The sequence below is a fragment of the Terrapene carolina genome, unplaced genomic scaffold (genome assembly GCF_002925995.2).
Source record: "Terrapene carolina triunguis isolate 2854851 unplaced genomic scaffold, T_m_triunguis-2.0 Scaffold210, whole genome shotgun sequence".
Classification (NCBI taxonomy): Eukaryota; Metazoa; Chordata; order Testudines; family Emydidae; genus Terrapene; species Terrapene triunguis.
In genome coordinates, this window is record NW_020664561.1 from 16,105,681 (window position 1) to 16,132,789 (window position 27,109).

General features: G+C 38.8%; 1 protein-coding gene across 1 annotated transcript in view; it reads left to right on the forward strand.

Annotated features, from left to right (window-relative positions):
* Positions 1–27,109, forward strand: part of LOC113405063 (transcriptional protein SWT1-like) — an 88,107-nt gene that overhangs the window by 29,189 nt on the left and 31,809 nt on the right. The window contains exons 11-16 of the mRNA XM_026655556.2: positions 747–883; positions 5,582–5,733; positions 10,220–10,358; positions 12,944–13,089; positions 16,010–16,218; positions 17,688–17,822. Of these exons, the coding sequence (XP_026511341.1) occupies positions 747–883; positions 5,582–5,733; positions 10,220–10,358; positions 12,944–13,089; positions 16,010–16,218; positions 17,688–17,822 (918 nt within the window). The remainder of the gene's footprint in view (positions 1–746; positions 884–5,581; positions 5,734–10,219; positions 10,359–12,943; positions 13,090–16,009; positions 16,219–17,687; positions 17,823–27,109) is intronic.

Sequence of the window (27,109 nt, forward strand, 5' to 3'; positions counted from 1 at the left end):
AAATGGTTTCTCACCTTTTGAATGAATTAGTCATTGACCTGAAATATTCTCTCAGAAGAGGCTACTACTGTCAAAAGCTGATTTAGCATTTCAACTTACTCTGGTTCCAGGTGCTTTAGCCAGTGACTTCTACCAGTTCAGTGATTTGACTTTCATTAAAATTTTAGTAGCAAACCATGTCCTGCTTGAATATTTTTATTTAATTTTAAATTATTTTAATAGATTAGAGTAAGTGTAGGTCTTAAAATAGGTTATCAATTAAAATTTATTTTTAGTTTTATTTTAAAAAGAAAAATTGTTTAATTTAAATTAAACTGATTTAAATTTTAAAAAATCCAATTTGATGTAAAGACGTGTGGCGCGGGGGGAGTTGTTTTTATTTTTGGCAGTAAGTAAACAAATATGGTTTGATCTGTTGAGTTAAAAGATGTCAGTGTTTGCAGCTGCTTTTCCAGTGAAATCAGGCCTAAAGTGTGGTTATAAAAAAACAAAAAAAAACTTTAATATATTTTGTGTGTTTCTTTTCAGAATAGCTACTTCTTGATTTAGCTATCTCATCTGCTTTCTTACATGGGTACCTTTTTTTTCTTTCGCTGGCAATATGTTGTTTATAGTGAAGCCCTTCAAGATTTATATGGGCTTACTGAAGACAAGTTTGTCAATGGGTTAGCTTTACGATTTAGAATATAACCGTGTTGTTGAGAAGTTAATACAATCAAAACAAAAGTAAATCTCTTTTTTCATAGGGATGATAAAAATTTATGCAGCAAAGCCCTAGTGAGTGATGTAAAGGCCCTATGCAAAGCAGATTTGGTTACTGCACTCCAGAACCTGAATCTAAACAGCCATCAGAACTGTGTTGGCCTACAACAATCAAAAACAGGTTAGTTTGCATGTGTGCGCATATTTATAGTGGCCCTGTGAGTCATTCGGAGCATAATTACATTTGCAGAAAATTAAGTTTCTGTCTTCATACACTCAGAACTTCTAGAACATTCACCTTGAGGGCTGACGTTTTCCACCTTTGGTCTCTACCCAAAGATGACGTGTGTGTGAAAGTTTGAGAGCTTGAGTAAAACTGTTTGTTAATCGAATAATGAAAGTAGTAAGTACGTTTCCCAGCTCTGTGTATATGTGTGCATTAAAACAAAACTTCTAGCCACCTTTTTAAAAAATCTATTTTTTAAATAGAGGTTAGCCCCAACACAACTCTCTAACTCAAAAAGGTTTCATACTAAGTCCATGAATCTGCTATTAGTTGGATTCCTGAACTAACTTATAAATCTAAGGTCACTTAATAATACTGCTTAATATGAACAGCTATACTTGTACCATCGGCAATGGGTTATAATGGTGTAACTTAGCCTTGAGTGGGCCAATTCTTACTATTCAGGATTCAAGATAGCTGTTCGTATTAAACAGTATTATGGAGTTGTCTTGTAATATACCAGGTATAATTCTATTGCAGTCAGTGGAATTTTACCTACTTAGACCCTGGCTGTATTTGGCCCTTAGTATTCTATAGACAGGTATTTCTTAGACACACACAAGTAAGTTCATTTCTAAGTCACTTAAAAAATCAGGAATGTGGAGTAGAATCATGAATAAATATATTCTGAGAAATTAGGTCATCTTGGTTAGTGGTCTGTTGCTTAAGACAAAGCATAATACAAATTGGCATAATAAGAAGTACTGAGGAAAACCTAAGAAAATGAAATTTAGGGCAAATAACCTGCTGGGAAGGGACTTAGTCTGATCTAGAAGGCTGAAATACCCCATGTGCTTAGTAACACAGCTTTCTGTGGACACATCTTAGTGCTCTTTACACTTGCTGCCCTTCAAATACAGAATCCAGAGCAAGGTTTCTGCCTAATATTAAGAGCCCTCTGTAGGAATGGCTCTAAGTACCAAAGAGATCACCTCTCCCTGTGTGATTGAACTTCCCATCTTTGGTATGTTCCGAACAAAGAAACTCCGCTAGTAGGAGGAAATTCATGAAGTGTGCGAGACTAAACTTTCAGAGAACCTGAACTAGGGAACTGTCTGCTACTAGAAAAGAATGATGGATGTGCGTACTTCCAGAACTAAGACAAAATTCAGTTATTCGCTAATCTTTCTCTTAAGGATCTTGATAGGACCAGTGCTGTTCAACATATACATTAATGATCTGGAAAAGGGAGTGAACAGTGATTAAAACATTATAGATAAGAATGGCCATACTGGGTCAGACCAAAGGTCCATCTAGCCTACTTTCCCGTCTTCCGACAGGGAAATGGGAATGAACAGAATAGGTAATCATCAAGTGATCCATTCCCTGTCGCCCATTCCCAGCTTCCGGCAAACAGAGGCTAGGGACACCATCCCTGCCTGTCCTGGCTAATAGCCATTGATGGACCTATCCTCCATGAATTAATCTAGTTCTTTTTTAAATCCTGTTATAGTCTTGGCCTTCACAACATCCTCTGGCAAAGAGTTCCACAGGTTGACTGTGCATTGTGTGAAGAAATACTTCCTTTTATTTGTTTTTTAAACCTGCTTCCTATTAATTTCACTTGGTGACCCCTAGTTCTTGTGTTATGAGAAGTAGTAAATAATACTTCCTTATTTACTTTCTCCACACCAGTCATGATTTTATAGACCTCTATCATATCCCCCTTAGTTGTCTCTTTTCCAAGCTGAAAAGTCCCAATTTTATTAATCTCTCCTCAAACAGAAGCCGTCCCATACCCCAATCATTTTTGTTGCCCTTTCCTGAGCCTTTTCCAATTCCAATATATCTTTTTTTGGGATGGGGCGACTATATTTGCACAAAGTATTCAAGATATAGATGTATCATGGATTTATATAGAGGCAATATATTTTCTGTCTCATCTATCCCTTTCTTAATGATTACCAACGTTGTTAGCTTTTTTGACTGCCGCTGCACATTGAGTGCATGTTTTCAGAGAACTATCCACAATGATGCCAAAATCTTTCTTGAGTGATAACAGCTAATTTAGACCCCATCATTTTATATTGTGACAGACCCAGACCAATGGGGTACAGGAGTCTGGTAGAGGGCAAATATACTGGTCACTGGATGAGTAGTTTTTTGTTCCCTGAGTGACCAGAGCAGGGGCTGTACTAGAGTAATCAGGAACCTGCTAGAACCAGTTAAGGCAGGCAGGCTAATTAGGACACCTGGAGCCAATTAAGAAGAAGCTTCTAGAATCAATTAAGGCAGGCTAATCAGGGCACCTGGGTTTTAAAAAGGAGCTCACTTCAGTTTGTGGTGTGAGTGTGAGGAGCTGGGAGCAAGAGGCGCAAGGAGCGGAGAGTGAGAGGGTGTGCTGCTGGAGGACTGAGGAGCCCAAGCGTTATCAGACACCAGGAGGAAGGTCCTGTGGTGAGAATAAGGAAAGTGTTTGGAGGAGGCCATGGGGAAGTAGCCCAGGGAGTTGTAGCTGTCATGCAGCTGTTACAGGAGGCACTATAGACAGCTGCAGTCCACAGGGCCCTGGGCTGGAACCCAGAGTAGAGGGTGGGCCTGGGTTCCCCCCAAACCTCCCAATGGACCTGGACTGTGGGTTCTTCCAGAGGGGAAGGTCTTTGGGCTGTTCCCCAACCCACATGGTGAATCTCTGAGGCAAAAAAATCCGCCAATAAGCGCAGGACCCGCCAAGATAGAGGAGGAACTTTGTCACAATATGTATAGTTGAGATTATTTTTTTCCAGTGTGCATTACTTTGTATTTATCAAGATCCCTTTGCAGCTCTTTGCAGTCTGCTTTGCACTTAGCTGTCTTGAGCAGTTTTGTATCATCTGCAAATTTTGCCACCTCACTGTTTACCCCTTTTTTCCACATCATTTATGAATATGTTGAATAGTACTAGTCCCAGTATAGACCCCTGAGGAACACCACTATTTACCTCTCTCCACTCTGAAAACTGTCCATTTATTCCTACCCTTTGTTTCCTGTCTTTTAACCAGATACCAGTCCATGAGAGGACCTTACCTCTTATCCCATGACCGCTTACTTTCCTTAAGAGCCTTTGGTGAGGACCTTGTCAAAGGCATTCTGAAAATCTCCATACACTATATCCACTGAATCCCCCTTGTCCACATGCTTGTTGACTTCCCCCGCTCCCCCAAAGAATTCTAGTAGATTGTCGAGGCATGATTTTCCCTTTACAAAAAACATGTTGACTCTTTTCCCCAAAAATTATGTTAAATCCCAAAGTGATTGTGAAAAGACAGAGGGGTTTCTCACAAAAGTGGGTGACTGGACAACAAAATGGTAGATGAAATTCAACCTGATAAATGCAAAGTAGTGCAGATTGGAAAAAATAATCCCAACCATACATATAAAACGAAGGGGTCTAAATTAGCTAATTAAAAGAGATCTTGGAGGCACCATGGATACTTCTCTGACAACTTCAGCTCAATTTGCCACAGCAATCAAAAAGGCTAACCGAATGTTAGAAATGGTTAGGAAAGGGATAGGAAATCAGACAAAATCTCCTAGTGTCGCTCTGTAAGTCCATGTGGTACCCATACCTTGAATACCATTCCCAGTTCTAGTCACTGCATCTCAAAAAGGATCTAGTAGAACTGGAAAAGATTCATGGAAGAGGAACAATGATCAAGTGTGTGGATGAGCTTCCAGACGAGAAGAGACTAAAAAGTTTAGGGCTGTTGAGCTTTGAAATAAGATGACTGAGCTGGATATGATAGAGATCTGTAAAATCATGAATGGGGTGGAAAAAGTGAATAGAGAATTTTTGTGGTTTTTTGTTTTTGTTTTTTACCCTTTCCCACAATACAAAAACCAAGAGTCTCCAATGAAATTAATAAGCAGGTTTAATACAAACCAAGAGGAAGTACTTTTTCACACAATGCACAGCTAACCTATGGAACTCATTGCCATGGGCTGTTCTGATGGCCAAAAGTATAACTGGGTTAAACAAAGATATGGATAAATTCATGGAAGATAGTTCCATCAATGGTTATTAGCCAAGATGGTCAGGGATGCAAGCCCATGCTCAGGGCAACCCTAAACAGCTGAGTACCAGAAGCCGGGAGGAGAAGATGGGGGTTGATCCGTCAAATTGCCCTGTTCTGTATGCTCCTCCTGAAGCTCTGGTACTGGTTAGTGTCAGACAGGGCACTGGGCTCGATGGACCATTGGTCTGACCCAGTATGGCAGTTCTTAAGTTCAGTAGGCTCTTCACACAACATACAAGCAAGTCACAAACATAAACAAACACCCTAGAGAAGAATCATGCTATTTCTCCTTCTGGTGGTGGTGTGTGGGGGAGGAGAGGTGAGAAATATGGACACTGTTGATTCTATTTTAAAATACTTGGAAGGTGCTTGGATATTGTGGTCATGGAGTAGTAGAAGTAACTACATAGAAGTAAAGTGATGGAATCCTCTGTAGCTGGAGACCTACAACTAGAGGACAAAATATTAAATATGTTGTAGGCAACAATCCAGCACTCGCAAAGACTGGATTACAGAACCTAGCAACTTGTTTCTATAACTAATTTCTATGAATAATACACTAAAGAAAGCACTTACTGTAACTGTATTTACTTGGCAGATACTGGGTCCCAGAAAACCAAGAGGGAAGATCCCAGCCTTACTACTCCACTCCTAAGCATTGTTCCTGACCTTGAAAAAAGTTTAGGAGAAGCTTTGTCCTCGATATTAGAAACTGAAATGAAAATTGCTTTTGGAAACTTGTGGATGGAGGTGGTTATTTGTGGTGTTTTGCTTGATATTTCAAATACTAAGTTAAAGATTGTGTCGGAGTCCAAAGTTCAATCTGTCTGCTTTTTATGTTACAATGTTAATGACAAATAAGGCTGATACAGTACAATGATGTGGAAGATGTCTCAAAATACATTCCAGTTGTTGACCCTGAACTCATTTTCAATTATAACCTCTTATGAAAATTTAAACAGATTTTTTTTGTTTGTTTGAAAACTGCAAAACTGACCAATTGTGCTGCCCTCTGTCGTGATTCTTCAGGGACCCTGCTTCTGTGCTTGAGAGTTTCAACGTTTGATTATTTTTTTATTTTTTTTATATCTAAACTGTTCATGTAAAAATGCACCAATAAGAAAAGAGGTATGATGAGAAACATTCTTTAAAATTATACAGAATAAATTTTGATAAGTAATGTTGCAATAAGACTACAGTTCTGGTTAGGGATTCTAGTGTTATCTTAATCCATGAGAGTTTAATTAATTTGTCAATTAAACCATTGTAGAATGTGTGTTTAATTGCAAGGTGCCAGTGTGACCATACTAACATTTTAGATTCTTTTTTAAATTAAAAAAAAAAAAATCTATAGGACAGTTACATCACAGGCAACATTAGTTGAAGCATTTCTCCCTCCCATTGCCACCACCTGCCTCCCGCAACTGCTCTGCTAGTGTAGTTCAACCTACGGAAATTCAGTCTCCAAACTCATTTTGTACTTCACCTCTTTTGAGAGTTTGCCTTTTGGTGTTCTTGTGGTGTGGACACCTCTCTAACATGTATTAGGCTAAGAGCAGTAATTCACTTTACACAGGCCATCTGATAACTTAAGGGAATTTGAACAAGTGACCTAGAAGCGAAGATTCATGCTTGCCATTTCCAATCCTGTGAGCATCCACTCACATAGAGTATTGTTAAATTTCATTATGTATTTTGATATTGGGATGATTGTTTCACTAGTAATGTCTGTGCAACATTACATTTAATAGTAATCTATGTGCTGTCTGGTTGTTCAATGTGAATTTTCAAAATGCATATTTTATTAACAGTAACTTTGGACTTCTGTAACGTAGAATCATAAGACTGGAAGGGACCTCGAGAGGTCATCTAGTCCAGTCTCCTGCACTCATGGTAGGACTAAGTATTATCTAGACCATTCCTGACAGATGTTTGTCTAACCTGCTCTTAAAAATCCCCAATGATGGAGATTCCACAACCTCCCTGGGCAATTTATTCCAGTGCTTAACCACCCTGACAGGAAGTTTTTCCTAATGTCCAGCCTAAACCTCCCTTGCTGCAATTTAAACCCATTGCTTCTTGTCCTATCATCAGTGGTTAAGAAGAACAATTTTTCTACCTCCTCCTTGTAAAAACCTTTTATGTACTTGAAAACTGTTATGTCCTTTCTCAGTTCTCTCTCTTCCAGACTAAACAAACCCAGTGTTTTCAATCTTTCCTCATAGGTCATGTTTCTAGACTTCTAATAATTTTTGTTGCTCTTCTCTGGACTTTCTCCAATTTGTCCACATCTTTCCTGAAATGTGGCGCCCAGAACTGAACACAATACTCCAGTTGAGGCCTATCAGCATGGAGTACAGCGGAAGAATTACTTCTCGTGTCTTGCTTACAACACTCCTGCTAATACATCCCAGAATGATGTCTGCTTTTTTTTTTTTTTTTTTTTTTTTTTTTGCAACGGTGTCACACTGTTGACTCATATTTGAGCTTGTGGTCCACTATGACTCCCCAGAGCCCTTTCTGCAGTACTCCTTCCTAGGCACTCATTTCCCATTTTGTATGTGTGGAACCGATTTGTTCCTTTCTCAGTGGAGTACTTTGCATTTGTCCTTATTGAATTTCATCCTATTTACTTCAGACTATTTCTCCAGTTTGTCTAGATCATTTTGAATTTTAATTCTATCCTCTAAAGCACTTGCAACCCCTTCCCGAGTGGTATCATCTGCAAACTTTATAAGTGTACTCTCTATACCATTATCTAAATCATTTGATGAAGATATTGAACAGAACCGGACCCACAACTGATCCCTGCGGGACCCCACTCGTTATGCCCTTCCAGCATGACTGTGAACTACTGATAACTACTCTCTGGGAATGGTTTTCCAACCAGTTTTGCACCCACCTTTATAGTAGCTCCATCTAGGTTGCATTTCCCTAGTTTGTTTATGAGACGGTCATGCGAGACAGTATCAAAAGCTTTACTAAAGTCAAGATATACCACGTCTACTGCTTTTCCCCCCATCCACAAAGCTTGTTACCCTGTCAAAGAAAGTACCTGGTTGGTTTGACACGATTTGTTCTTGACAAATCCATGCTGACTATTACTTATCACCTTATTATCTTCTAGATGTTTGCAAATTGATTGCTTAATTATTTGCTCCATTATCTTTCCAGGTACAGAAGTTAAGCTGACCAGTCTGTAATTCCCCAGGTTGTCTTTATTTCCCTTTTTATAGATGGGCACTGTATTTGCCCTTTTCAAGTCTTCTGGAATCTCTCCTGTCTTCCATGACTTTTCAAAGATAATCGCTAATGGCTTAGATACCTCCTCAGTCAGTTCCTTGAGTATTCTAGGATGCATTTCATCAGGCCCTGGTGACTTGAAGACATCTGACTTGTCTAAATAATTTTTAACTTGTTCTTTTCCTATTTCAGCCTCTGATCCTTCCACATTTTCACTGACATTCACTATTTTAGATGTCCAATCACCAGCAACCTTCTTGGTGAAAACCAAAACAAAGAAGTCATTAAGCACCTCTGCCATTTCCATGTTTTCTGTTACTGTTTTTCTCCCCCTCATTGAATAACGGGCCTACCCTATCCTTGATCGTCATCTTGCTTCTAATATATTTATAGAATTTTTTCTTGTTGCCCTTTGTCTCTAGCTAGTTTGATCTCATTTTGTGCCTTGGCCTTTCTAATTTTGTCCCTACAGGCTTGTGTTATTTGTTTTATATTCATCCTTTGTAATTTGACCTAATTTCCACTTTTTTGTAGGACTCTCTTTTTTGATTATTAGATCATTGACAATCTCCTGGTTAAGCCAGAGTGATCTCTTGCCATACTTCCTATCTTTCCTACACATTGGGATAGTTTGCTCTTGTGCCCTTAATAATGTCTCTCTGAAAAACTGCCAACTGTCTTCCATTGTTTTTCCCCTTAGACTTCCTTCCCATGGGATCTTACCTACCAACTCCCTGAGTTTGCTAAAGTCTGCCTTCTTGAAATCTATTATCTTTATCCTTCCTACCATTCCTAAGAATCATGAACTGTATCATTTCATGATCACTTTCACCCACTCTGCCTTCATCTTTCAAATTCTCAACCAGTTCCTCCCTATTCGTCAAAATCAAATCTAGAACAGCCTCTCCCCTAGTAGCTCTCTCCACCTTCTGAAATAAAAAATTGTCTCCAATACATTCCAAGAACTTGTTGGATAATTTGTGCCTTGCTGTGTTATTTTCCCAACAGATGTCTGAGTCGTTGAAGTCCCCCATCACCACCAAGTCCTGTGCTTTGGATGATTTTGTTTAGTTGTTTAAAAAAAGCCTCATCCACCTCTTCTTCCTGGTTAGGTGGTCTGTAGTAGATCCCTACCATGACATCACCCTTGTTTTTTTTTTTTACCCCTCTTATCCTTACCCAGAGGCTTCCTACAAGTCTGTCTCCTATTTCCATCTCAACCTCAGTCCACGTGTATACATTTAATATACAAGACAACACCTCCTCCCTTTTTTCCCCTGCCCATTCTTCTTCAGCAAGCTGTACCCATGTTCCATAGCATCCAAGAGCTCAAAGCACTTTACAAACATTAAGTTTTCCAAAATCTTGGGAGAAGGGGAAATAGTACTATCCTCACTTTCAGGTGGGGAAACTGAGGCACAAAGATGATCTGTCTTTTCAAAATTCACACAGGAAGTGTGTGACAGAGTTGGGGGTAGAACCAAAATATTCTGATTATAGCCAGAAGACTATCAATCCAGTTATTTAGCTCTGTGTGTCTTCCAATTAACATTTTCATCTAGCTGGAATGGTTAATTACTTTACTCATCTGCACAAGATGAACTCTGAGAGCTATCAAGTTACTAGAACTAACATTTCTTATTTGAGCTTGTAAATCTTGAGTGTTGTACAAATAGAATATCCTTCACAGAAATACTTCATAAAAGTCTAAATAGTCCTAGTCACAGCAGTGCACATATGCTAATTGGAATGCTTTTAAGAAGGGTCTGTACCTGTGTAAGACACCTCCTGTGTAAAACTAAATTGAACAAAGCTATGATTTGTCATGTAATATACAATCTCTTTACCAGGAAAAATCCACCTGATCTTTTATTTCTGAGAATGCTTTGGATGTTTACTTCAGCATGTACAATTGGTATTAAAGAATAGCACAATTGAGAAATTACATTGATAAAGTTATATGGTTGTGAAGTTTTAAACTTTTCACTTTTAGGTACTGTATCTGAAGCCCCCATGGACCCTAGCAAGCTTATTGAAGTGCTTTAAAAAACACTGGATGGCTGTATTTGGCTCTATTGTGCCAAGAAGCTTACTTACAACCATTGAATACCTGCATGAACATCTTTGTAAAGGTAAGAATCTTATGTGACTCCTTTTTAGTAATAAACTGCTAAATATAAACCTCTCTCCATTAAGGTCAAGCCCGCTAATCACAGGAGTCTTAAGTGTGCATAATGAAAATATACGTATTGTTCATATTTAAAGGGTTTATTTTTCTCCTTTTAATTCAAGAATAATGGGAGTTACATGGGTTATTCAAGGGAGACTATACCCTGGAGAAGTAGTCTTCCTTCTTGACTTTCACACAATGTGATGGTGGTTCCAGATGGATGGCAAAAATCCCAGTTTGCTGCATGCAAGCATTTTGTAACTTGAGCCCAAAGAGCCATGATACAGTAAAGACAAAAAGAAAAACCTGCCTAACCCTCAAATCTGCCCAGACATGGGCCTTAAAATGGGGCAAGGATTCACTCCAACTTATTGAAGAAGCTACAAAAAAGCTAACTGTCTCTTGAGACTGTTTTGGTAGCCTTAATTAAATATTTTGATAGTCTGCTGCTCCCTTCCTGTTTTTAACAAATTTGAACAAACACGAACTGGCACTACTGAAATCAATCATTTATAGGATTCGTTTCAAATATTACATCTTCGTGTGCATGCTACCAGAAAGTGGAATGACGTATCTAAGAAACTTGTATAGCTTTGGTTACCAGAGTACTCAAGTACCTCCAAAGTATTTATTTCTATTTGTAATCTATCTTCCTTCCTGGTTTGTGTTATATTAAAAAAAAACAAACAAACAAAAAAAAAAACCACCACAGCTTAATTAGTTTATAGGCATTTGTATAGGTGTGCTGTGCCTCTGAAGAACTTATTGATGGAAAGCAAAGTCAGAGACATGAGTCTTGCATTTAGTTATGAAAGTGTCAGTGCTTTTATGAGTTGGAAGTAGTTTTCCATTCAGTACTATGCTGGGATATGGTCCACCAGAAGGTGTGTTAGGACAGGTTATGAACAGATTATCTGATAAGGACATTTTGTCATAAACATACAGCTAAGGGTAGCATAAAATCCCTCTTTACCCTGTAAAGGGTTAAGAAGCTTAGATAACCTGGGTGGCACCTGACCAAAAGGGGAGAGAAGATACTGTCAAATCTGTGGGGGAAGGTTTTTTGTCTGTGTCTCCCGGAGTCAACAAGGAACCAGGGCAGGGAAAATACATCTCCCTAAGCCATATCTAAGCTATTGCAAAAATAGTAAGTAATAGCAAAGAAAATGCATTAGGTTATTTTTTGTTTTAGCTTGTGGATTTTCCCTGTGCTAAGAGGGAGGTTTATCCCTGTTTTTGTAACTTTAAAGTTTTGCCTAGAGGGGAAATCCTCTGTGGTTTTTGAATCTTTTGTTGTTCTGTAAAGTACTTACCATCCTGATTTTACAGAGGTGATTCTTTTACCTTTTCTTTAATTAAAATTCTTCTTTTAAGAACCCGATTGATTTTTTTTCATTGTTCTTAAGATCCAAGGGTTTGGGTCAGTGTTTGCCTGTACCAATTGGTGAGGATAGTATTCTCAAGCCTTCCCCAGGAAAGGGGGTGCAGGGCTTGGGGGAATATTTTGGGGGAATAGGACTCCAAGTGGTCCTTTCCCTGATTCTTTGTCTAAATCACTTGGTGGTGGCAACATACTGTTCAAGACAAGGTGGAATTTGTGCATTGGGAAAGTTTTTAACCTAAGCTGGTAAAAATAAGCTTAGGGGGTCTTCCATGCGGGTCCCCACATCTGTACCCCAAAGTTCAGAGTGGGGAAGGAACCCTAACACATGTTTAATGACCTATGCCAGATCCTGAATGGAGGGTGATTTGATCCAAAATTAAAAGTCTTATTTTTACACACTGCTTATTGTAATGTTCCTTCCTGAAACTGTTTGTTTAATGCTCATGGTTTGTATCCAAGACATTTCATATACTGGCTGAAATAAACAATGTAGATGAGTCTTCTTAAATGTTTTTGTTTTTCATTAAAAAGCAGTGTTCTAGATTTTTATACTTACATTTTAACATTTAACAGATCAACATTTGATGAGGATTATCTTCTCTCCCTTCATGCCCGCATTTTACCCACAAAAGCAAAATTGCAAGAATGTGTGACATAGCTTCCTGTTCCAGCCAGAGTTCTATATCTAGTGGAGCTTGGGAGCACTTTACAATCTTTCAGCCCCTTGAATTGAGTAGAGTTTGTAAAGTGCATCAGAGTTTGTGTTCTAGAGAAGACTTTAAGTTTAGTGATGTGCTAGCACATTGAAACTTTTTTTTTAGGCTTACTGTTGGACTTTGACTACAGGCATTAAACCCTCAGAAGACTAAGCTAGCACCTGATCTTATACCATTTATGTCAATAGGATTTTCAGACCCTTTTTTGTTTGATAATGATCTTACATAATAACACACACTTATTTTTATATGTACGGATCTCCTAGAATGTTTAATTCATACAATAATTGTAATACCTTTTTGAAATGATAGAACTGGTGGTGATTATACTTGGTTTCAGTTTGGAACTGTTAGCTTTTTCCTTTACTGCTTGTGCGATTTAACACCAAACTAGCCTACTTCTCTAAAACTGATTTCCCATGTTTCTTCTTAATGTTTTTATATCAGGTAAGACAGTTGACCACATAACAGCAAACATCGTGCTCCAGGAATCTAAAAAGCTATTGCATGCTTTCAGCTCAAGGTCAGACTATGATGGTGTACTTCCGCAGGCTTTTGCTTATGTGACTAAACTGCTCCAGATGCTTGCAGAGGTAAGCTGCATTTCAATGTACATAGTTTTTACACTAAAACTATGGCTTAACTGAAATTTTAGCATCACCAATCATTGACACTATAAACTTACTATGGGTTTTCTAGTTCTTTATTATAATGACAAAAAAATTATTGTAAACCGTGCTAGGTGGGGATTAACAGGATATTCTCATAAGTGGTATGTCCCAAATGTAACCCTGCTCCCACAACAAAAGTGAAGGCTTTCTGTTTATAAAAATATCCCTGACAGAATTTTGCTTCTATTAACTCTCAAAAAGGAAGTGAATGATTGAAAAGCAAGTGCATACTGCTGCATTTTGATAAAGATTGAACTTCATATCAAAAAAATAACTGTTATCCTGCATTTGAAGGTGATTTATTAAATAATCAATTCCAATCTTTTTTTCTCTAATTAAAATGATCTTGTAAGATTCACTTAGTTTGTGAATATGTCTGTGTATGTTGAGCTGCCCCTCTTCTACTCCTGACAACTCAGTTTGTGATTCAATTGTGAAGTGTCTCCTTTGTGCACTTCAGAAATCCTGTACGTCTAATTCCCCTTTCCCCTCGCAAGAATAAAAGTTGGTGAAAGAAAGCAGAAAGGTGACACATTATACTTGGTGGTGGTTGGACTGCCCAGTTAAAAGCTCTGGTAATTCTTATTCTGGCGCTAAGGATGAAAAATAGCGTATAGGCCACAGCCGAGGAAAAGTTGTTTTTGTTTTGTTTAAAAAAAAAAAAAAAAAAAAAGCTGTATTATAGGGAAGTAGTAACTTTGAGCCAGTTAGCCTAGCCAGAGTCCCAGGGAGATCAAAAAGAGGCTGTTGGGTTTTTGTATATTTGTTTCTGTTTTGTTTTTTTGTATATTTTTACAACATGAGCTGTTTTTCCTTAGATCCTTATTTCTGTTTTGCTATTGGGTTATTGAGAGGTAGTCATCAAGTTATTCAATATAAAATGAGGAAAGGTAATCTAATTGATTGGAACAGCAACTGCTGTCTCTTACACTTCAGAATGGGAGTGTCTAAGTATCATCTGCATGAGTTGTTTTTATTTTCCCTGTCAAATACATAATTGATTACCTAAGTTCTCTTCAGCAATGAGTTTTTCCTGAGCCTTTATCTAGTATGCTCCATATATGAATAACTTGTTGGACTCAAGTTAGGCATGATTGACATTATAGAAATTTAAAGCTCATTAAATAGAGTAGATGAAATAGTTTTTTCTGACCTTCTATCCTAGTAGTTTGCTCTTAGAGCAACTCATTTTACTTTATTGTTCTGAAAAATTGTTATTTGACAGTAGTCTTGCATGAATTACACAACCCAATACCGTGGATCACTTGAGTTTTGTTTTTGTCGTCCGTTTCTCCCCCCTTCTCCCCCCCCCACTAAATTTGTCATCTTTAGAGAGAGCCATAAAAGTTAAAAATAGAGAGTTCTTATTCCTAGGTTTGCCACTGGTGTTAGTATATAGGTTTGTTTGTCAGCCTGAGATAGAATTTTGGGTTTCACTTTTTGATACACATATTAGTATAAGATGTGAGTGAAGAACAATTAACAAAGACACTGTGTTGCATTTCCCACAACCAGATGGGGCTTTTACTACAATGAGAAAAGATGAGGGATAGTGCCAAAGTGTTACAGGGTATGGTGGAAGTGTAATATAAGCATATACTGAAAGGCTGCCTGGCTCCTTTCTCAAGCCAAGGTCAAGCAACCAGTTAGGATGGGGATGGGGGGGAGGCCTAAGAAACACTACATGCCAAAGAAAAGCCTGGCCTTGGCCAGAACACAATCTCACTCTGTACCCCTCCCATGGGGTCCAAAAGAGGTGGGACGAAGACCCCAGACCACGACTCTCCCCTCAAAACTGAACATGACCATAAGTTGTAAGGGGTGGGACTGAGGGTATGCATTGCAGGTATATTTGGGCCTGCTAAGAAAGAGGAGGTGGGAATGGGGAACGGGGACACAGGCAAGGCTCTGCAGCATCAGAGCTGGGAAGGGGGACACTAGGAAACAGACTCTTCTGAAGTGTAGAGCTATGGATATGCTTGCTTGGAACTAACCCCAATAAACATCGCATTGCCTGCACTTCGGACTTCTGGTCTTCTACTTTCTGTCTGCATGACAAGAACCAGGGGAGAGGGTGAAGGGAAAGCCCTGTAACGAAGACCTTATTGAAATCATTTCAGTAGTTTTTCCTCAGTATCCCCATTTTTACAGACAAAGAAAATATTTGCACACACCACAGCCTGTTGTTGTGTTTTTAATGTAGTAATTTATATGTAAAATACCTTAAATCCTCGCTTTGCAGAATAACTCTTGTCAAGTATGTGTGGCATTAGTGTGAAAGAAATTCCATGTCCTTGGTTTGTAATTAGTGTTGAAATTATTTTACTGTGAAAATCATGTGCTTTACATCTCTAAGTGAAGATTAAACAGAATGGAACACTTCTGTTGTGCATTAATGAGCTATATGGGGCGGGGGGGAAAGGCGTGGGTTAAAATGTGCAAATTCAGCTTTGGAGTCTTCTATGGATTGACTATACATGGATAGTTCAGGAAAGGATAGTCCAGTGGTTAGGGCACTAACCTAGGACTTGGGAGGCTGGGGTTTAGTTTCCTACTCCACCACAGACTTCCTGTGTGACTTTGGGCAAGTCACTTAGCCTCTCTGTGCTTCAGTTCTCCATTTGTAAAATAGGAATAAGACGACTGACCTGCCTCACAGGGACGTTTTGAGTTGTTACATTAAAGATTGTGAGGGTCTCAGATGCTATGGTGATGAAGGCCATATAAGTACCTTAGATACGTTGATTATTTAAAAAAAAAAAAAAAAGAGGGGAAAAAAATGGATTCCCATGTAGGTTTTTCTACAGTTCTCCAACACCTGTATGGTTGTCTATTTCATGAGGTTTGGTCAGACAGTGGACAAAAATCATCAGGAGCCCTGACAGCTCTTTCAGAAAACACTGCAGGTTCAAAAACGGAAGGTGTGAGGCTGCATCTGCAAACGTGTGAGGAAGGCAAGTCATTGTCAAACACTCAGCTGTCCCAAGATAAAAGACATCAGGAAATCTGGTCTGTCCTTGAAAGCATTTGGAATACAATAAACCTGTACAGGTACTAAGTGCTGAAAGAGTTGGGGGGATTTTGCATGCTATTGGTTGTTTCGTGTGGTTCCCCCAAACACACAGTATTTTTTTGAAATTGTCTGCCTTTCCCTACAAGGCTGTCCTATTAGTGATGTACATGGGTTGGGGGGGGAAGGGGGGAAAATCACATATTCTAATTTTTAATGTGTTAGTTATGACATAGGAATTGCCATATTGAATCAGCCATGGTCCATCTAGCTGACTGTACTGTTTCTGATGTTATCCACCACTAGATGCTTCAGAGTAAGATGCAAGAACCTGACAATAGGTTTATGTGGGGTAGTCTGCTCTCCAGGAAGATCTCCTCCTAATCTCTAATAAAGATTAGTTTAAACTCAGACATAAGGGTTTTTCCCTTTCAATTTTTTTTTTTGGCTTAGGTATTCTAACTTATCTATATAAATGACCAACCATTCTTCTTTAAATCTTACTAAGTTCTTGGTCTCTGCAGTTTAAAAAGAAGTGTATTAATGGTTGAATTTTTAAACAAGATGTCTGAAAATCCACATCTGGAGTCTGTTGCTGCTCCAGTTGCACAAATCAAAAATGTGTGTGTCTGCACATTTTGGAGTTGCATTTTGAGACCCATTTGAAAATTTGACCCCAAGTTTATACAAGGCTATACTTATTTGAGGGTCCTACCAAATTCACGCCCATGAAAAACGTATCACGGACTGTGAAATCTGGTCTAGCACAATAAAATCTGGTCCTACTTCTATGCTAAAATGTTTGATACTCTGTAAGGAAAGATATGTTACAATTTTTCTAAAAATTAAAAATAAGGATTATGTTTCATTTGTCAAATGTTTTATTTATTTATGGAAGGGTTTTTTTAGAGTTCTATTACAGTTTCTCTTCTAATCCAACTCTACAAAATGTGCTAAAGACTAATTCTTGACAATTAAAGTCTCATCCATGGAGTGATTGACTAATAATTATAAATTAAATAGTGAGAGTAGCTTCCCGGTTAGAAACTGGGACTAGCACTTCAGTGAGCAGTTTGCATAACCACTCCAGGGTCTTTTCCATACTCGTAGGAATGTGCCTCTTAATTATTTTGTAAAGTGTTTTGAAAGCCTCAGCTGGAACGTCCTATGTCAACATGACATTTGTTTATTAAAGTAACAATAAGTGATCAGAAATCTACCCTTTTAACTTACAAAACAATTGAATTGGTGGCTTCTATTACCTGTTTAAGCACCTTATCTAAAATGCATGCAAACAAAATGAAAACTTTGTACTCCTGTGTGAGTGTTTTGGACAACACTGATGTACCTGACATTTGTATTTGACCTTTGAGACAATGTGCGTGTGTTTGTCTAAGATAGTCAAAATATAGTATTTGTGGTGATGTGCATTTCTAGTTTCCCATGATACGAGGCAAAAAAGTTTGTTCTTCTGATAGAATGTTTTCTCTTGTTTTTGACCTCATATTAGTACTGAAATTTTCCAGAAGCTGGATCACAGTATCACCACCACCACCACTGCAAAGATATCTTCATTTGAAGAAGCTTTTTTAGGCCTACAGAAACTGATGGCAGCTGTGAATAATATTCTTGCAGGGATTCGTAGGTAAGTATTTTAGCAGACCGGAGTGCATAACTTTTTTTTAAACTGTAATGTACTGTGTGCTCAGATATCTCTCCTTTACTAATTCTGAGATATTACTACTTGTACTTACCTGGAAGAGTGTTTCTCAGTCAGTAAAAAAATGAATATGAAGTTGTTGTAGACATTTAAATGGTTAGCCATTTGGATCTCTTGGAGCAATCTCCCCCCTCCCCTATATTTTTGGGCCTTGTCTTCCAGCAATTGATGACCAGCCACTGATGGCTACACCAATGTAAACCCTAAGTGTAGACAAGGTAAGCTGAAATCTGCATTGGTGGAGCCCTGGTTTCAAACATGGATATGCTCTGGTGTCACAAATTGTGTGGCTGTGCTTGTCCTATCCTTAGGGTTTGCACCAATACAGCTTCATCAGTTACTGAAGTCAGGGCAGATTTCCAGTATAGACAAAGCCATAGAGAAACACTTGGGGCATGATTGGCATCACAACTAGCAAGGGCTACGCTAGCAAACCTATAATGCAGCTGTAATAGTGGTGTCAAAAACAGCTATGTTTGATCCTGATGCTAGTAAAATTAGTTGGACTTTATGTATGGATTAATGGTGGCAAGATCGAGCCCTTTGTTTTTAAGACCACAGAATGACTAAAAATGCAGATTCAAAAATGTTATGGCTTTGTCTGAGTATCGTCTTTACTTCCATAAGGTAGTAAAGACTGTTCACCTATGAAAACAGCTAGAAAAATAATCTTCTAAGGTATCTTTGGGCCTAATCATGTGATTGCTGAATTCCACCAGCAGCAGCGCAGAAGTGAGGATGGCATGGTATGGTATTGCCACCCTTACTTCTGTGCTGCTGCTGGCAGGGCGCTGCCTTCAGAGCTGGGCGCCTGGCCAACAGCCGTCGCACTCCAGTTGCCCAGCTCTGAAGGCAGTGCAGAAATAAGGGTGGCAATACCGTGATCCCCCTTAAAATAACCTTGCGACCCCTCCCCCAATTCCCTTTTGGGTCAGGACCCCCAATTTGAGAAACACTGGTCTCCCCCTTGAAATCTGTATAGTATAGGGTAAAAGCACACAAAAGACCAGATTTCACGGGGGGGGAGGGGGAAGACCAGATTTCACGGTCCGTGACGTGTTTTTCATGGCAGTGAATTTGGTAGGGTCCTATATGTAGGAGGTCAGACTAGATGATCTGCTGGTCCTTTCTGCCCTTTAAACTCTGAGGTGGACAAGTTGCAGGGCAAGGCATACTCATTGTCTGACTTTTTTAATTAAGGAGTTTAATTGAATAGAATGTTTGTTTATTACAATAAAAATGTTAGTAGTAGTAAACCCCGGGCCAGAAATCAGGACGCAATTGTGCTAAGCAGTGTACAGCCACAACAAAAAGAGAGTCTCTGACCAGACATGTTTGTAACAAACTAAGTAATATGAAATGATGATGATTTTTGTACAGGAAATTTAATAGATGTGATAATATTGTAACAATAGAATTTTTTTTAAAGGAAAACTGCTCAAAAGATGGTCAATAAATAAAAGTGCATATAGAAATAAAACTTAGAGCAAAGGGGTTTGATTTTTGGCCAACTCCTGTTTTTGATGATGATTTCTGTAATATATGTGGACATATTGTTAGGGGGTGGGTGTGGTGGGGGGGAGGGGGTTTAGTGCCCATAGCTGAGATTGGACTCATCCAGGAATAGTAAATTCAAGAAAATGTAATTTAGTTTTATTCTCAGACCACTGTACCGGTTTTATTTCTCTTTTGCAGTTTCATGGTTGTCAGAGAGCTAGTAGTTTCTGTTTAGTGTTCATTGAAAACTATATCCTTAACAAGAATAAGACCATTTAAGGAATGACACGGTTATTTGTATACTAAGAAAAAGGCCAAAAGGTGTGTGTGGTGGGGGGGTGGGTGTTAGTGTTTAGGCTGAATTCCAGACTTGCTTTTTATTTTCCATTTTAAATAGCTATCTCAGTCTCCCCTTTATGGGATGGCCCTTTAGAAAAGAATAGGGGTGAAATTGAATAGGGTTATATAGAAATTACTGTAAAAATCTGTGTTAGAGGATTATTTTCCAAGTTTTTTAAATCTAAAGCAACAATCAAATTCTCCAATAAATTATATAGTAAGATTTTTAAAAGATGACAAAAAAGGGTTACTGTTTTTATATTAAAATGTATAGATGTTTTCCAAATGGTTACTTCTGGATGAAATAGTCTTTAGGGGGTGGCTCTTTTATAGAGGTTTAAAAAAAAAAAAATTTCACATGTGTAAAAGAGGAAATTTTTTAGTAGTGTGTGATAAGTATATTCATACCTCTAAGAAGCTTCAGGAAGCAGATTAACAGATAAAAGGTTCTATTTAGAAATGACCAGCCTTTGTGATGATTATTTGCAAACTTGCGGTAGGGGGCTGTCATAACTATAAAGGGAAGGGTAACAGCTCTCCTGTGTACAGTACTATAAAATCCCTCCTGGCCAGAGACTCCAAAATCCTTTTACCTGTAAAGGGTTAAGAAGCTCGGGTAACCTGGCTGACACCTGACCCAAAGGACCAATAAGGGGACAAGATACTTTCAAATCTTGGGGGGGGGGAAGGCTTTTGTTTGTGCTCTTTGTTTTGGTGGTTGTTCGCTCTTGGGACTGAGAGGGACCAGACATCAATCCAGGTTCTCCACATCTTTCTAACCAAGTCTCTCATATTTCAAACTTGTAAGTAAATAGCCAGGCAAGGCGTGTTAGTTTTCCTTTGTTTTCTCAACTTGTAAATGTACCTTTTACTAGAGTGTTTATCTTTGTTTGCTGTACTTTGAACCTAAGACTAGAGGGGGGTCCTCTGAGCTCTTTAAGTTTGATTACCCTTTAAAGTTATTTTCCATACTGATTTTACAGAGATGATTTTTACCTTTTTCTTTAATTAAAAGCCTTCTTTTTAAGAACCTGATTGATTTTTTCCTTGTTTTTAGATCCAAGGGGGTTGGATCTGTATTCACCAGGAGTTGGTGAGAGGAAGGAGGGGGGATGATCAATTTCTCCTTGTCTTAAGATCCAAGGGATTTGGATCTGTATTCACCAGGGAATTGGTGAAAGGTTTCTCAAGGCTTCCCAGGGGAGGGAATTAGCTTTGGGAATGGTGGCAGTGGACCAGATCTAAGCTGGTAGTTAAGCTTAGAAGTCTTCATGCAGGCCCCCACATTTGTATCCTAAAGTTCAAAGTGGGGATACAGCCTTGACAGGGGCATTGTGGAGAAAAGAATTCAGGGACATAGAAAGTTGCAGACCAGAATTAAATTATACCCTGTAAATGTAGGGCTTGTTCTGTTTTTAACCTTGATTACAGGTATTTAAATCAGTCCTCATCAACTTCAAGTGATCACAATATTGAACATCAAAACAAAAAGCCTGAACTTGGGGTGGGGGAAAAATCCATACCACTTGGTATGTGGTTGCTATGCTATGTATGTGAATTTAAATAAAATAGATTAAATTAACCTTATTTTCTTTAGTCCTTTATATTTTTTTAAAAGGTAGGTTCAAACTTGTTACATTTTGAATTAGTAGGTAAAATAATTACATGCTTACAGGAAGGAGAACATCTGGGGAAAGACAGTTATTAAAACTGGAATTAAATCTTCATAATGTTTGCGGTAAGCTGTCTCAGGGTAAAATAACCTTTCTGTGCCTGTTCGTTGAGATTTGCAACAGAAAATTCCCAAATTAGATCCTGTGAAAAAGAGACATAGATGTCTATTAGTAAGTTAAATTGAAAACTCAACTGGCTTCTAAACTTCAGACCAAAAATCAAGCAGCCCATTCCTATGGAGAAATGGGTGAAGGTGTAATTTCAGCTCTCGATAAACAGATATCGGGTGGGATTACTGTAGCCATCCAAAAGTTAATTAAATACTTGATTACTAAAACCATGTTTACTTATGTGACACATGCATAGATTTTTCTTTAATTACAAAGTTCACTTAACAAAAAGTTGGGGAGGGGGAAAAGATGGAACTTGCAATTATATATGTGATCATGTAATGAAAGCTTGTGTAATAATACATATGAAGAGAGAAATCTCTTCATTTCCCAGCAAGAATTTCTGAAGTAAATGTGACCTCACACATATGTACACACAAATGAGAGAGGGAAATCGAAGACCAAATACTGGAAACATTTCTATGTGCCTTGCTCCTTGGCTAGTTACCTGCAACTTTTCTCGCTAGTAAGCATTATGTCCCTTAAGACATGTTTGCTATATCGTGACTCTAAAAATATAGAATATATAGTTTGATTATGGAGATATTATGCATTATATTAGTGTTTCTTCTGTTTTCTTGGCAGCAGTTAAGTAAAGCATTAGAATTACCTCCAGGTCTGCATTTCAAAACAAACACACACACGACTGGGAGGAGTGAGGGACTTAGTGGTTTTTTTATGTTAAAAGTCATTGTCATATGGGGTTAGAACATATAACTTTTCTTGTGTTTTAGAGTTCTACTGGTTAAGAATTTCAGTTTATTATTGATTTAAAATTTTAGGTTTTCCTTTTTTTGGGAAAACCATCTTAAACTTCAGTTAAGAGGAAAAGATGATATGCCAGTCATATATGTAAATGATTCATTTATTTACATTATAACAATCAATCTTAAAGATTTAGTCATGTAAAACTTTGATTTTTTTCAGAAGTGCTCAACACTTCACCTACATGCCAAAAACAAATGGCCAGGGTATCAAAAGAACTCAGCACACTGAGTGTCACAATGGGAGCTGCTGGGTGCCAAGCACTCTGGCCCATTTGTTGATACTGAGCACTTGCAAATCTGCCCTATAGTGCTTGAATTTTAGAAATATTGAACACCTTTAACTCCCATTGACTTCAGTTGGAGTTGTGGGTGCTTGCCACTCTTGAAAATCTTGCTTCTTACTTTGGTGTAAAAATGGTAGCTGCACTCTTTTGGAAATCTGTCCCTTAGCGCACTCAGGACTGACTGGCTGTGGGATATGAAACCTTTCATCCCTTACTAATCTGGGCCACATTCAAACTCAAAAACTGAAAATGAAAGTCCATTACTTCTTTAGTTCAGTGGCCTGCGGGAAATGCATGGTGGCATCATTACTTTTTGTTAATTTCTAAACATATACATCACAAAATCACTATTTTAATGAAAATGAATTGGAACCAGTGCTGTTTCCATTTCCATGTTAAACAGAGATAGTTGCTAAGGGAAACTTGTGCCACTCAAAGGCATGGACTGTTCCAAGGCAGAACAGTTCGGTAAAATCAACCACTATCAAATATATCCCAATGCAAAAGGCCAGTTCTGTATCCATAAATACATGAAAATTGCTCATGCCAAAGAATGAGAATGGAATAGCTTTTTTTCACAGGGACTGTTCTATCTATCCATATTTTAAATTAACAAAAGAAAACATTTTACTATGTTTATCTTCTAGAAGGTTTGAAACTCCTTAAATTAATACTCTCAGCCAGATTGTAAACCCAAGCAAACATACTTAAACTTTCTTTTTTGCCAGCATTCAACACTTCATCTGTTCCTTATGCTGAAGGTTATGAAAGATATTTTAAATTCAAGGACATCTCTACAGTTGTTCAGGTGCTGAGAAAATTCCAGTGACTGAGGAGGAGGAGCAGGGCTGATTGTTCTGTGGAAATCTAATAGCCTCTCTCCTAAGCATATTCTAAAGCCAATTTTATACCATTTTAAAATGCATGCTAAAGGGTTATTTCACAGATGATATTTGTTAAATTTTCAGGGTTGGTTTAGAGTTTTGCATGTATTAGGGTTTATTTTAGAGTCAAATACTTGGATGTACTAACGTAGGGCCTGATCTTGTAAATCTTTTCTCAGACTTCAAATAGTCCTACTGAAGTCAGTGGACATATTCATACAATAAATGTTTTTCAGGATTGTGCCTCACTGAAGTCCATAGAAAGACTGCCTTCGGTTTCACTTGGAGTAAGATTGGGCTGTTTGTGATTTTTCGGGAGAAGAAAAGTTTAAGTATTGTGCTTTATAACAAAGAAATAAATCATCTCTATGATCTGATCTCATAAGATGCTGCATACCTTGCAGGATTTGGACTTATGAGAAACAATATGCTTGAATTGGAAGTAAAGTTACATTAGCACTTACCTCTAGATATTTTCTACAGCTAGGAAGTGTTTGTCTTTCAGTAACTCCACACAGTAAGACTATATTTTAATCCAGCACAAGATAACTAAATTATTTGTATATTTTAGTGTGTGTCTTGCATTAGAATAGGACAGCGGTTCTCAAACTTTAGCAACCCGACGACCCCCCTTTTTTATTTAAATTTTTTGGGGGGACCCCCGAGCTGCCCCGCTCAGCCTTGCCTTGCCTCTTCTCTGAGGTCCCTCATCCTCACTCACTTTCACTAGGCTGGGGCAGGGGTTTGGGCTGCAGGATGGGGTGTGGGCTCAGGCGGGGGGGTAGGAGTTTGGGTGCGGGAGGGGGTGTGGGCTTTGGGGGGGGGAGTTTGGGTGTGGGAGGGGGTGAGGGGTGCAGCACTTACCTGGGGCGGCTCCCGAAAGCAACCGGCACATCCCTCTGACAGTGGCTCCTAGGCGGGGGGGTGGGGGCAGAGGCAGGGGATCTCTGTGTACCACCCCCACAGTTCCCATTGGCCGCAGTTCCCGGCCAATGGGAACTGCGGAATTGGCGCTTGGAGGCGGAGGCCGCACGTGAAGGACACCCCCCTCCTTCCCCCCACAGGGGATGCAGGGACGTGCTGGATGTTTCTGGGAGCAGCACGGAGCCAGGGCAAGTAGGAAGCCTGTTCTCTGGCGTGCTGGGAGGGAGGGGGAGAAATTTCTCAGCAGGGCCTGTGGACCCCCTGGAGTGCCCTCGGTGACTCCCAGGGGTCCAGGGACCCCACTTTGAGAAATGCTGGAATAGGACATCAGGAGTCATGACTTTTGTTTTCAGCTCTGACACTGATTTGCTGCATGATCATGGGGAAACCACTAACTCTCCCTATCTTATTTACCTCACTGTAAATGTTAAGAGTGTTAGATTTAATGGTCCAAGATCATTTACTGGAGTTGCATCTACTTACATCAGCAGTGAATTTAGTCAAAAGTTGTAATAAACATTTTGAGATGCTATGGTGAGAGACACTATATAAGTGCCAAATATTAATATCAGTAGTAATAAAAACTATAGTTGGTCCATACCAACTTAATCCAATAAGTTTTTTTTTTATTATTATTTTGTTAGCTGCTTTTTGTCTTCCAGTTACCATGCTGATGGGAGCACTAAAAATGAATAGATCGGCCATTCTTTAAAAAGCTTAAACCAGAGAAGCATTTAAGGTTCCTAGAGGGGTTTATGCAAGCCAGCAGCTTCATCTGGCAAGTATAGCTAGTTTTTAAAAGAAAAAAATGTTTTTATGCATAGTCTGGGCCCTTGAGAATTTTTATGTGAGAAACTATTATTGCTTGCATGTTTTCAGAACAATATTCTCTCTCTCTCAAATTGATTTTTTTTTAAATAATTAAAACTTGCCTTTAATGAGTATAGCCATGTTTTGTTTTGTTTTTATTTAAAATTTCCTTTTCCCTCAGTACACTTCTAAGAAAAATGGGCTCTTTTTGTTCCTGTGCCAATTGTGAAGTAGTTCACTATTTCGAACAAGGCTTTCACAGTGAATCTGTTAACTGATCATAGTGCATTATAATGGGAAAAAAATTCACATTGTCATGTATTGAACATCTAATCCTAGACAGTGCATTTGTGGAACGTAATAGAGCATGTCTGGTTGCATTAAATGACTTGACTTCCTTAACTTGTTCTCAGTATGCTAGTAGCATCTAATGGAAAAGTGCTGTCTTTGTTATTTTTAATGCTTTTGAGTTGTATCTAAAAAGTGCAGATCTAGAGATGGAAATATTAAAATAAATTGAAGTCTAGGATTGTAATTTCATTTCTTAAACACATGGCACCTGATTTTTCAGAGTGTTGAGCACCTAGAATTTCCATTGACTTCAACTGGAACTGTGGGAACTTATCTGAAAATCAGGCACATAGTGTTAAAAAATACACAGTGGTTCTTAACTTTATTTTAATGCCTTAATGGAAGAAAAACAACTAAGTTGGCTGGTACAAAAAGTTTCTCACTAGCAGATACAGAGTAAATACAATTTTGGAGAGCGCTGTTCTTAGCACTATGTCCTTTCTTGAGTTATCTTGCAACCAAGGTTTCTTCATACCTTTTAGAAGACAGTTGCTCTCAGTTTCCTTTGCTGTGGTATCAAAGTTCAGTACTAGTATATTCTGCTTCTTTCTGGAGATAACTTGTTTGCTTGTTTTAGAAATTTGTCAGTTCAATACATGGAGGTCACAGAGAGGAGGTGGAAGTAAGCTTCTGCAAAAGTTTTTTTTCCCCTCCCCCCCCCCCCAATGGTGGGTGTGGGTGTGGGTGTGTCTATTTTATGTAATGTGTGTTCTTGTGCATAGACACATGTCAAGTTTAAGTCCACACCATTTGTATCAATGTGGTGTTAATAAGTATGATTATGGTGGCTAACATAGACCTAATTTAGTATCTAATGGGTTTTATTTAAAAATGGTCCAAACTGGAACATTGGATCCACCCTTTCCTCCACTAGACTGAGAAATTAAGAACTAGAAAGCAGCTCCAACTGAGAACCAGTGAATTAGGCTTGTCTACACTTCCAGAGTTTGCCAATAAAGATATACCAGCAAACCCTCCTAGTGTGGGCAGTTTATACTGGCAAAAAGTGCTGTTGCTAATATAGCTTATTTAGTTTGGGTAACTGGTGTATAAAAGTTTGGGATGGTTTCTAGTTCTTAAACAGGAATCCTGGATATACATTAATACTGGCCATTGATTATTCCTGGTCGGTTCCTCGCTTTAAAGTGGTCTTTACTCCTGAGGGCATTCTGCGCCAAAAAATTAAAAATTTTGCGCACAATATTTCAAAATTCTGCAAGTTTTATTTGTCAATAAATAAATGCAGAGGCTCCAGCCTGGCAGTGGGGAGCACAGGCCACTGGCTGCACAAAGGTGGGAGATCACCCTGCAATACCCCCACCCCTGGGAAACGGACTCCGTGGTGAGGCTGCACCTGACCCTGACACAGCCGAAGGCCTGGGCCTGGCCCAGAAATACCCTGGGGCCCTGCCCCTCTGTGCCAGGTGCACCAGGTGTGGGGCAGGCAGGCTCAACCAGGCAGTGTGAAGGGGCTCAGTGGGGGGGGGGGATTCAAGTGTGGGGTGAGAGGGT